The sequence below is a fragment of the Camponotus vicinus genome, unplaced genomic scaffold, assembly GCF_025532165.1.
Source record: "Camponotus vicinus isolate PSW18456_S1 unplaced genomic scaffold, iyCamVici1.0 SCAF_4, whole genome shotgun sequence".
In the NCBI taxonomy this organism is placed as follows: Eukaryota; Metazoa; Arthropoda; class Insecta; order Hymenoptera; family Formicidae; genus Camponotus; species Camponotus vicinus.
In genome coordinates this window covers 18929254-18941769 of record NW_028141976.1, presented here as the reverse complement: position 1 = coordinate 18941769, position 12516 = coordinate 18929254, and the positions used below count along the sequence as shown (strand labels likewise).

The following is a 12516-nucleotide window of genomic DNA, read 5'->3' as shown; positions in this document are numbered from 1 at the left end:
ATAAAAAAAGCATTGTACATAAAATATACAATTAAAACTTAAGAAATCTTTTAAATCTCGGAATTTTTTCAAATTTTAAAGAAGTACAGTATACAAAAATACACACATATAAAGATTTTGATTAAAAAGATCTAAAATTTAAAAATAAAAATTCTCTAAACATATTTCTAAATTAATAATTATTCTTTTCAAATTTTTAAAGTGATTTATTAGTAATATCAAATATACTATTCTTTTATTATCATATTTCATTATAATCTATACAAATAATCATTCTTAACCATAAGCTAACTTGAGATATATATATATATATATATATCTCATATATATATATATATATATATATATATATATATATATATATATATTTAAATATATGTATATGTAATTAGATGATACGTTTGTCTCAGCAAACAACATTATATGTATATATATATATATATATATATATATATATATATGTGTGTGTGTGTGTGTGTGTGTGTGTGTGTGTGTGTGTGTGTGTATGTATATGTATGTGCGTGCATGTGTATATATGTATGTATGTATGTATGTATGCATGTACGTATATATGTATATATCAATAAAAAAATGCCACACGGTGCAGCGTTATTACGATACGTCTTGGTACGCATACAGGTAGACAAAAGGTAGTACATACTATTTGGTCCCAATGAAAAAAAATTAGAAAGATAGGAAAACTACGATAGATATAGAAGGAGAGATAAACAGTAGTCAGATAGAGAGAGAGTGTAATAAAATAGATATAACCACTAATAGACATAAGAGCTAAAGACAGCATTAACCCGTGCCAGCTGGAGAGTCTAAGGCAGGGTGGATTCGTAAAAAAAAAAAGAAAAAAAAACGAAATGCCGGGCATAATCTGTACGTAAATGAATGTCTTTGCGTATGTATACTATATCAACCGCGCATCAACCCTAAGATTCCTGTACGAGACTCTACCACCTTTTCCCCACCTGCTTCGCCTCGCGGATGCCTGCGAGAAAAGGGCTATTACCTGCAGATCCTGCTTCGCCGCCTCCGCGCCTGCCCTCGTGTGAAAAGTCACGAATCCCACCGGCTGAAACGAAAAAAGAGAACATAACAAGAAGAACTTTATTCATCGCATCCACGAATAGCATCTTTCTCTCTCTTTCTCTCTGTCTCTCTTTTTCCTCTTTCTCTCTCGGCGGGTGTTTATTATGCGAGCGCTTAATGTTAGTTCGCCAACGAACGAGCTTAAAATCGCCGACGCATTTCTCGACTTGTTCATATCATTGTACCCATTTGGGAACATTTATCGCATTATTCATAATACATGCTATATGAGATTAATAAATACTACGCGACAGAGTAATTCGCAACTACTGCATGAAGACAAATTTCTCATTTAATTCTGAAGCAAAGGTTTATGAAAGGATATTAATAAAGGTAATTTTTACTGCAACTTTTTGACTTATAATATTTAACTTTTAATATTAACTTGATAAGGCTGTAGTTAAGATTCTGTTAAAATCCACTTGAAGTTAGATGAAGAAGTTTTATTGCTTGTCTGCACCTCTAAAACTTAATTTGCAAGAATATCTTTATTCTGCATCTTTAAATTTTTGCTTCTACTGTAAATAAGGTAGCTATTCATACGTTACTTGCAAATTAACATAGCAATAGATATCATAAAATTGATAATGAAATGTGAAATTATATAAATGTGTTAAACTCTAATTTTATATATATTTAATTTTAATTAATTTAATTTAATTTAATTTTATATATATTTATAGTTTCTTATATGGTAAATGTAAAAATACTTCGGCATAATGTCGCAGTCATAAAAGAAATATTTTGGCAGCTGATCATTTAAAAGATCTCGTTAGGCCTTTATCGTGCATCCTTTGTCTCTTGCTCGTGCTCGCGTTTGCATATCGCATCTTCTCATAGTATAAGCATTCGTCCTTTTATCTGCGCGCGCGCATTCGCTAATTTATTCAGTAAACGGCATCGATTTCATCGGTTTATACGGAATTAACGGAGCAATGGAGGACGCTGAGCGTCCTGAGAACGCACGGATCAATCGTGCTAACGATCGGCCATCAAGGTGAACCTATTGCGCTTCATAATGCATCGCGTGATTGCAACGGGTGAAATCGAAGGTGTCGATTCTACGATGCGAGAGACAGAAATGCCCGATCGTTAACGCGAGGATTCGTTACTCGCTGCCGTTTATTTCCACGCCGCGTCCCTCGAATATTCATGCATCCGAAAGAATAAAATTGGATCTCACCTCGATTGAGTGCGCTCGATCTCGAAACATTTCAAAAACGAAAAACAGATACATGCCGCACAATGTACACTCACCCGCAAAAAAAGCGGTACACCTAAAATTTGAGAAAATTTCATCAAATTTTAAATGATCATAACTTGGTAAATAATGATGATAAAAATATGTTTAAAAAAACAAAATGAAGGCTGTAATGTCCACTTTAAGAATATTTAAGTGGCAATTATGCTCAGCCATTGTTTTCAAAATGGCGGATAAGGAAGTGAAAGGATGTAAAATTGATTATTAAAGGATCGAGTTTGGGACGGTGCACGGCGTAAATCAGGTAACGCAGCCCAATGAGACCAAATGCTCGTGAAAGTGTGGAGTGTTATCTTTAAAATGTTTTTTTACCGAGCTCGATACGATGATTTTTCGCTGAGTTATTCCGAATTTAATTAAAAACGCTCTTTTTTCTTCTTCAATTTGCAGCTCAGCGAATAATTATCGTATCGAGCTCGGTAAAAAAGCATTGTAAAGGTGATACTCCACACTTTCACATGCATTTCGTCCCATTGGGCTGCGATACCTGATTCACGCCACGCACTGGAGCAAAGCGGGAACCTTTATTTATCGGTTTTGTATGCTTTCATTTATCCGCTATTTTGAAAAAAAATGGTTGCACATAATTTCAATTTAATTTAGGTGTGTGTGTGTGTGTGCTCGTTTGTATACCACAAGGATAAGGACCCCGTGGTTCGTCAGCTCCACAGTATTTAAAGACTCCAAACCCTCCTTGTGGCGTGTGTGTGTGTGTGTGTGCTCGTTTGTATACCACAAGGATAAGGACCCCGTGGTTCGTCAGCTCCACAGTATTTAAAGACTCCAAACCTTCCTTGTGGCGTGTGTGTGTGTGTGTGTGTGTGTGTGCTCGTTTGTATACCACAAGGATAAGGACCCCGTGGTTCGTCAGCTCCACAGTATTTAAAGACTCCAAACCCTCCTTGTGGCGTGTGTGTGTGTGTGTGTGTGTGTATGTGTGTACGGGCGCACGCATGTGTGTATTAATAGTGGGTATGACCTCCTCGTGTGCGTATTACCTCATTCATACGATCAGGCATACTCTGTATTAGTCTTTTTATTTCATCCTGCGTAATTGCATCCCATGCATTTTGAAGAACTCTTTGAAGTTCTTGCAGTGACTGAGGTGCAGGTACGTGATTTCGTACTTTCTTGCCGAGATTGTCCCACAAATGCTCAATGGGATTTAAATCCGGACTACTTGCTGGCCAAACAAGTCGATTTATGCCAACTTCATCGAGGAAATCAAACACTCTTCTCGCAGTGTGTGGTCGAGCATTGTCTTGCATAAACAAGAAGTTCTCTCCGATAAAGGGTGCATACGGAACAACATACGGAAGGAGTATGTCTTCCACGTATACATCTGCGTTCATGTTCCTGTCAAAAAAGTGCAAATCTGTATGAGCGTCCGCTGAAATACCTGCCCAAACCATCACAGAGCCTCCATTGTAGCTGTACCTTTCACTTACAGTACAATCTGCAAATCCTTCTCCACGACGACGATAAACTCGTTCTCGTCCATCTGGAGAATAGAGACAAAAACGAGATTCATCGCTAAAGAGTACTTTGCCCCAGTCTGCGTAATTCCAGTCTCTATGCGCAACTGCAAAATTGAGTCGAGCTACGCGATGACGACCTGTAAGAAAAGGTACAGCCGCTGGCCTGCGCGAAAACAGATTTTGTTCCGCTAATCTTCTCCGAACGGTGTCAACGGATACATTGCAATTGTGGACATCCCTTAAATTGTTTCGAATTTGAACAGCTGTTCGATGTCTGTCTCTTAATGAATTTAAAACAATAAATCGGTCATCGTTTTCATTGGTACATCGAGGGCGCCCAGAACCAGGCCTCCTCTTGAAAGAATTGGTGTCTAAGTACCTGGCATAAGCACGTTGCACAGTTGACACTGACAGATCAAGTGCCTCAGCAACGTATCTTCGACTTCTGCCATCTTCAATTAAAGCAACAACTTGAGCAGCTTTTTCTGGAGTTATCGTTGCCATAATCGAGAAGTAATTTCGAGAAGAAGTAATTAATTATGGTTTCAATAGATGAAGTCGCAAGGAGCAACGCGTCTAGAGAGCTAGCAAATCAATTGCATAACTTGTACTATAGTCTTTCAATGTTTTTTCCGTTTGAGACGTGCTTATGCCAGGTACATTGAAAGACTATAGTACAAGTTATGCGATTGATTTGCTAGCTCTCTAGACGCGTTGCTCCTTGCGACTTCATCTATTGAAACCATAATTAATTACTTCTTCTCGAAATTACTTCTCGATTATGGCAACGATAACTCCAGAAAAAGCTGCTCAAGTTGTTGCTTTAATTGAAGATGGCAGAAGTCGAAGATACGTTGCTGAGGCACTTGATCTGTCAGTGTCAACTGTGCAACGTGCTTATGCCAGGTACTTAGACACCAATTCTTTCAAGAGGAGGCCTGGTTCTGGGCGCCCTCGACGTACCAATGAAAACGATGACCGATTTATTGTTTTAAATTCATTAAGAGACAGACATCGAACAGCTGTTCAAATTCGAAACAATTTAAGGGATGTCCACAATTGCAATGTATCCGTTGACACCGTTCGGAGAAGATTAGCGGAACAAAATCTGTTTTCGCGCAGGCCAGCGGCTGTACCTTTTCTTACAGGTCGTCATCGCGTAGCTCGACTCAATTTTGCAGTTGCGCATAGAGACTGGAATTACGCAGACTGGGGCAAAGTACTCTTTAGCGATGAATCTCGTTTTTGTCTCTATTCTCCAGATGGACGAGAACGAGTTTATCGTCGTCGTAGAGAACGATTTGCAGATTGTACTGTAAGTGAAAGGTACAGCTACAATGGAGGCTCTGTGATGGTTTGGGCAGGTATTTCAGCGGACGCTCATACAGATTTGCACTTTTTTGACAGGAACATGAACGCAGATGTATACGTGGAAGACATACTCCTTCCGTATGTTGTTCCGTATGCACCTTTTATCGGAGAGAACTTCTTGTTTATGCAAGACAATGCTCGATCACACACTGCGAGAAGAGTGTTTGATTTCCTCGATGAAGTTGGCATAAATCGACTTGTTTGGCCAGCAAGTAGTCCGGATTTAAATCCCATTGAGCATTTGTGGGACAATCTCGGCAAGAAAGTACGAAATCACGTACCTGCACCTCAGTCACTGCAAGAACTTCAAAGAGTTCTTCAAAATGCATGGGATGCAATTACGCAGGATGAAATAAAAAGACTAATACAGAGTATGCCTGATCGTATGAATGAGGTAATACGCACACGAGGAGGTCATACCCACTATTAATACACACATGCGTGCGCCCGTACACACATACACACACACACACACACACGCCACAAGGAGGGTTTGGAGTCTATAAATACTGTGGAGCTGACGAACCACGGGGTCCTTATCCTTGTGGTATACAAACGAGCACACACACACACACACACACACACACACACGCCACAAGGAGGGTTTGGAGTCTTTAAATACTGTGGAGCTGACGAACCACGGGGTCCTTATCCTTGTGGTATACAAACGAGCACACACACACACACACACACACACACACACACACACGCCACAAGGAGGGTTTGGAGTCTTTAAATACTGTGGAGCTGACGAACCACGGGGTCCTTATCCTTGTGGTATACAAATGAGCACACACACACACACAGACCTAAATTAAATTGAAATTATGTGCAACCATTTTTTTTCAAAATAGCGGATAAATGAAAGCATACAAAACCGATAAATAAAGGTTCCCGCTTTGCTCCAGTGCGTGGCGTGAATCAGGTATCGCAGCCCAATGGGACGAAATGCATGTGAAAGTGTGGAGTATCACCTTTACAATGCTTTTTTACCGAGCTCGATACGATAATTATTCGCTGAGCTGCAAATTGAAGAAGAAAAAAGAGCGTTTTTAATTAAATTCGGAATAACTCAGCGAAAAATCATCGTATCGAGCTCGGTAAAAAAACATTTTAAAGATAACACTCCACACTTTCACGAGCATTTGGTCTCATTGGGCTGCGTTACCTGATTTACGCCGTGCACCGTCCCAAACTCGATCCTTTAATAATCAATTTTACATCCTTTCACTTCCTTATCCGCCATTTTGAAAACAATGGCTGAGCATAATTGCCACTTAAATATTCTTAAAGTGGACATTACAGCCTTCATTTTGTTTTTTTAAACATATTTTTATCATCATTATTTACCAAGTTATGATCATTTAAAATTTGATGAAATTTTCTCAAATTTTAGGTGTACCGCTTTTTTTGCGGGTGAGTGTACATAGTATTTAGCTATCTAGATATAAACTTCTATTAATAATTCTTTATTGTATTTTTTACTAATAATTGTTTATTATATTTTTTAGCTCTGAATTTAATATAATATCAACCATAATTGTAATAACTTACTTAGTATTAGTTTAGTATTAGTTTAGTATTAAATATAATATATTGCTAAATATATGATGGAAATAAGATATATATTATTTCTTTAAAAACATTTTTAGTTTTGCAACAGAATGGAAAATAACGTGTAATGATCTACTGAACAAGATTATAGATTTTAATATTAGAGGACTCATTGATTATTCGCATTAAATGTCATAATAGTTTCATCTGATAATTCACGTAGATTCTAAGCTAGAATTGCTATCGCAGCTAAAAGCACGAAAAAAAAAAAACAAATCTACCGCACTTTCACCTGGTGGATATAATAGACGTTCACAGTTCTCGCAAATGTGGTATGCACCGCACCGACCGACCCGTTTTTATTCCACGGCAAATGCAATCCGTTTCTATCGATTCGAATATTAGATATAATCACGCTGCAACGTGTAAGCGTGTGACCTGCCTCACTAGCGTGCATTACGCGAATTCACGGAATTATTCTTATCGGAGCACGGAATACCCAAACGTAATACATAATCGTTTTGCCGCGTCGAGCGGTTTTTTTATCAATACATGCATCGTGATGTGATGTAGGTTAATGGTCATGCGTGCAAAACGCCCGACAGAGACGATCGATTCCTCCCGTATTTTCATTCTTTTTCTTTTTTTTTGTTGTTGCACACCAATACACTCTTGATATACGGACCGCGATAGTGCAACGCTTTAGTATCGGCTTTTCTTCTGGAGCGCCAGAGTTCTTTGTGGCGTCGCCGTCACCGCCGTCACCGCGGCGACAACTCGCGCCCATATGCGCCACGGCCATGTAAATGTGCATGCAATTATGCACGTAACCCCAGATAGAAGTAGATATAGAGGCACTACCTTGCACACACAAAGTACAACACTGTATAATCGAAAGGCTTGGGAATTTATGATAACGCTAACGTCGCGGATTTTATAACGTCGCTCGTTGTTTAGAGAAAAGGTTGTCATGTGTTTAAAGCTACGTCGACGTGTGCTCCGAAATTTAATACACTTTGATTTATTTTGGAAAAGCGTTTTTTCCTTTACAGAAAAGTCATTGATTCAAACGTGATGAAATAGAACGTAAAATCGATATACTTGATATCGGTAGAGGAACTCATGTAATATGATAAGTTTTAAATAATGAAATTAATGATTCATTACTATAAGATTATCGTTAATAAAATTGTTAAGGAAATGATAATTATATTAATTTCAAAAATACTATATTGTCGTTGGCGTTAAATAGATATAACGGGAAATAAAAGTTTTCTTTAAAGACAAATAAATATGTTACTTGTTCAATATACTTGATATCATTTATTCAATCGTCACAAATAAATTAAAATCAAAGCTTAAAAGAATAACTGCACGATCTATAATTTAAACTTTTTCAAATCAATCAATAACAGATGTGAAATTTTTATTTGAAAGCTGTACTATTTTTTTCATCACACGATCGATTTAATCCTACTAATTGTAAGCTGAAATCGAATCGAGTTATTGCGTGAAAACGAGAAAACTGCAATACCAATTGAATCTAGAGAAGATAAATTTTAACTTATAGAAGACTCCAACGCGTAGAGATAAATCATCATCACCGAGCTACAAAGGGCTTTGTATACGGACTCTGCAATGGCACATTGCGCTAGATAATAGAAGAATGCGAGACAACAAAAGCTTCTAACAACACTTGAAAATCTTTTCATCACATTGCTGTTTTTTGAGGGAAACTGCTCCTCCTTCCTGCTTTTCTCAGCGCAACGATGACCGAAGGAAACAAATAGCAGAAAGGTTGGCCTGACCCGGTATCGATTCGTACAGTCAGTCGTACCCAACCGTGCCAGTAGCCAAGGAGGTTTAAGCACTATTCACACGGAAACCATGCCTCTCGACTGTACCTCTTTCGCCTGTTTTATTCGCATTCTGCTCGTATTATATCCAATTACATCACACTACTGCCATTACAAGCCACTGCTTGCGTTCCGCGCTAGTTACGAGGTCAAACCGCATGTAGGAACGAAAACATGTTATTAACTACATTTTTCATGTAATATTCTACAAATCATCTTAATAATCAATAACGAATTTAGATGGAGTTTACAGAAACGAAGCAAAGCTCGTAATTTTTCAAGCTTTGACTCTAAAAAGACAGAATTTGAATTTTTTTATAAATATAAAAAATAATATATTAAATAATAAACGTTTTAAAAATCTAAATCGATTTTTTCGAAATAATTAATTATCTTTTATTCGAATATTTTGAAATCTTTACAGATTTTGTTCAAGAACTGATAAATTATTAAATTAAGATTTAGATCTATATAATATATTTAAAGACGAAGAAAAAATTGAGATATGTCCGAGAATATAGTATGAGAATCAGAGATCATGATATATTTAAAAGAAATATATTCATAAAATATATTCATAATATTCATAAAATATATTCATAAAGGTTGATAAATGCCAAATATATATATATATATATATATATATATATATATATATATATATATAATACATTTTTCAAGTTCTATAGTGCTATGAGAATCCATAACTTTCAAGATTGATAAAAAAATCTATAACTGTTCGAGAATTTCCAGATCTTTAAATTTACCTTATCTTGCAACTCACAAATTATAAAATAAATCGAAATTTATATATGTTCAGAGATATTGTAATTTTTATCACATCTGTAACTATGAAGAACATAATCAAAGAATGGTAAGGGAACTTAAGGTTTTGCCATATGTAGTAGTCCCGCGTAATTTTTTTTTTTGCATTCATTATTCAACATTCTTCGGATGAAATGCGATCCTTTTGCGGTTGATATAATCGTGCGGTTTTATTTTAGAAAGTCGTTGCATGTATTGCGCGCGCGAAATGCAAGTAAAGACTGTATAAAAAAGTGAATATCGGAATAAAAAAATGTTAAAAATGTAGTTTATGGATTATGGATTTTACGGCGTCACTATACTCTCGCGTGTAACGTACCAGCGTCGTCGCATAAATTAATGTAATCTCGGGGGATTATATTGGATAGAATAGAACGCGCGCGATGACATTGCCGCATGATGAAATTTGATGTATTTCTTTCTGATTAAGTATTTTTAGTACTTCGTGACGCACATAATCAATGAGCACGCTTTGAATATATATAAAAACACTTTCATATAATCAACCACCGTTTTTAGTAATCATTGTGACATATTTCAAAATGTAATTTTAATTCACAAGAGTCCAAAATTTATGTAATATGGGATAAAAAAGAACTGAAATATATTTGTCATAATTATCTCTTATACATAGAAAATTAATAATTTAGCTTTTTTTAATAATATAGTTACAAATTTTTGTAAATTATTATTCTTATAAATGTAAACATTCTATAAATTCTAATTCATTCAGCTTGTGGAAAAATATGCGATTATTATGTACGTAAATGACATTTAATGTATTGCATACAATCTTATTGTTAATATAAGGAAGTCGATAAAGAATCGACAGATATGAATAGCATTGTATGAAATCACATAAAATTTCCGTGTCCTGAAAATCCGATCAAAACTTGCGGTTTGACCAACTTTTCCCATTCGTTTTTCTCTTGAGAATATTTGTGCTAGAGAAAAAGAGAAGGAAAGAGAGAAAGAGAAAAAAAGAAAGAGAGAGGGAGGGAGAGAGAAAGAGTTTTCGCCAGTTTCACCACTACACGTAATTGATTTGGAATTTTCTCGAAATGTACATTTCGTAGAAATTCGCTCAAGAAAAGCCGAGATCCAATTTTATCTTTCCGTCTTCTCAAACGCATGAAAAAATAGTGTATATCGATAGTGTATATCGAATTACTTTACACGCGAATCTAGATATAAAGAAAGATTTTATTTATTTAAAAACTACTGAGCTTTTCAGAGTAGATATTAAAAAACATATATGGAAGATGTAATAATAGCGAATTATAACTCGTCAATTAAACGATAACAACTTACCGATGCTGTTTTTCCATTTTTACTCGTGACTTTTAGTAGCGATCCTTCATACCCCTGAAACACGAAAAATATTATTAAGATTTATATACGTATTTATATTAAAATACATGGGGTAAATAATTGTAATATGATAAAATAGAAATTAGTTAAACTTTAAAAAATATAAATTTTATATTTAGTGATATGAATTGTTTATATATGAATGTGTTTAAATGAATTTTATATTTAATTAAGTTATATTTAAAAGAGTTATATTTAAAAAAAACTTATGTTTAAATTTATTAAAAATTTATTAAAAATTTATAGATAAAAGCAAAGCGTACATATTTATTTTTCGCTTATACTGTAAACTGAAAAATACAAATTATATATACTTTGCTTTTATATCTTTAAATGATAAAATATAATACAAATATTAATTGTGTTTTTTGAGAAATTTAATACAAAAAAAAAATAGCCCGTTTGATACAAGTAAATTTGGAAAAAAAACTTTATTTTTATTAACGATTTCTAGAAAATCAACTTTTCTGAAATTTTCGCATTGTAACTCCAATATCTCGTTCTCATTTTATCATCAATTTGAATTCGATGACACGATATGACGTGTGATGTACACTTCTGTAGTAATTATCATGCCATTAATCACAAATCCATATTTCATGCGTTACATTGTCATGCCTATTCTTATCTTACACAAACGAAATTGGGTTTCTAACAAACGTGAAATCGATTTCACGCACATATACAATGTCAAGCGCATGAAAATTCGACGCGCGGGCGTTGGATTGTTTATACATATCTGGAAAATTGAGCAAGATGATTGTTATTTTTAAGTTTTAAATCATTATACCATATATGTATGTAAACAGGTGCAAATATTGTCTGGCGTTAAACACGCGTAAAATGTCGTAAATAATCAAAACGAGTTTAAAATGTCGCAAATAATCAAAACGAGCGACATTATAAAAGCAATTCGCTGGGAAAAATTTACTATAAATCTAAAATCTTTTTTCTTATTCTTTTTAAGTATGCTCGCAAAAATATGGCAAAATTGATCGTCAGCATCGACGCAATTTAAGTTTATTTATGGAAATAGTATCTATTACTGTGTAATTTTTAAAATCTTCTAACATTTTTTTTGATCTTGTAAAACATTATTTCTCTCTAATACTTATAAATAACTAGGTACAAGAGAAATGCATTTTCTATTTTGGAAAATATAGTGCGCATACATGAAGACTGGTTCAAAATCTCATCGAGGATCCATTAGCGACAGAATTTACGAAGACCATTAAAAATAGCAAAGCATCGAAAAGTGGAAAGTGGAGCACGACACATTCACATATTTTAAATATTTGACACAAATTCTAAGATACCAGCGAATTTCTCGACTATCACTTAAATTATTAAGCGACCCATTGCAAATGTATCTTACTCCATTTCGCGTTGAGAAAAGCCAATTATATTATTAATCATACATAAGAGCGTTTCAATTTACCGTGAGCTAAATAAGTCTCATTATTGCGCTATCGTAACTATGTTGCTTCATATTATCGCGAAAGATAAAAAAATCCTTACAGTGAAAATATTTCCTTAATTTTTATGATAGTGATGCATGAGATGAACACTCGATTATATGCGAGCGTTGTAACTCGGTGCTCATTATCAGAGTAGCAAACTGTTAATAATCGCGCGATCGTGATAGAAGTGCTAATTAACGAAGCTGCAATTAGAGAATGCCGTAAGTCTCGAAATGCCTATT

At 35.0% G+C, this 12516-nt stretch overlaps 1 protein-coding gene across 4 annotated transcripts in view; it reads right to left on the bottom strand.

The window, feature by feature from the left end:
* The window catches only part of LOC145971207 (protein couch potato), a 93993-nt gene that overhangs the window by 38921 nt on the left and 42556 nt on the right, over nt 1–12516 (bottom strand). For all 4 annotated transcript variants that reach the window (XM_083098618.1, XM_083098617.1, XM_083098619.1 and 1 more), the window contains exons 3-4: nt 10755–10808; nt 1019–1081 (exon numbers count right to left, since the gene is read on the bottom strand). In XM_083098618.1, the coding sequence (XP_082954744.1) occupies nt 1019–1081; nt 10755–10808 (117 nt within the window). The remainder of the gene's footprint in view (nt 1–1018; nt 1082–10754; nt 10809–12516) is intronic.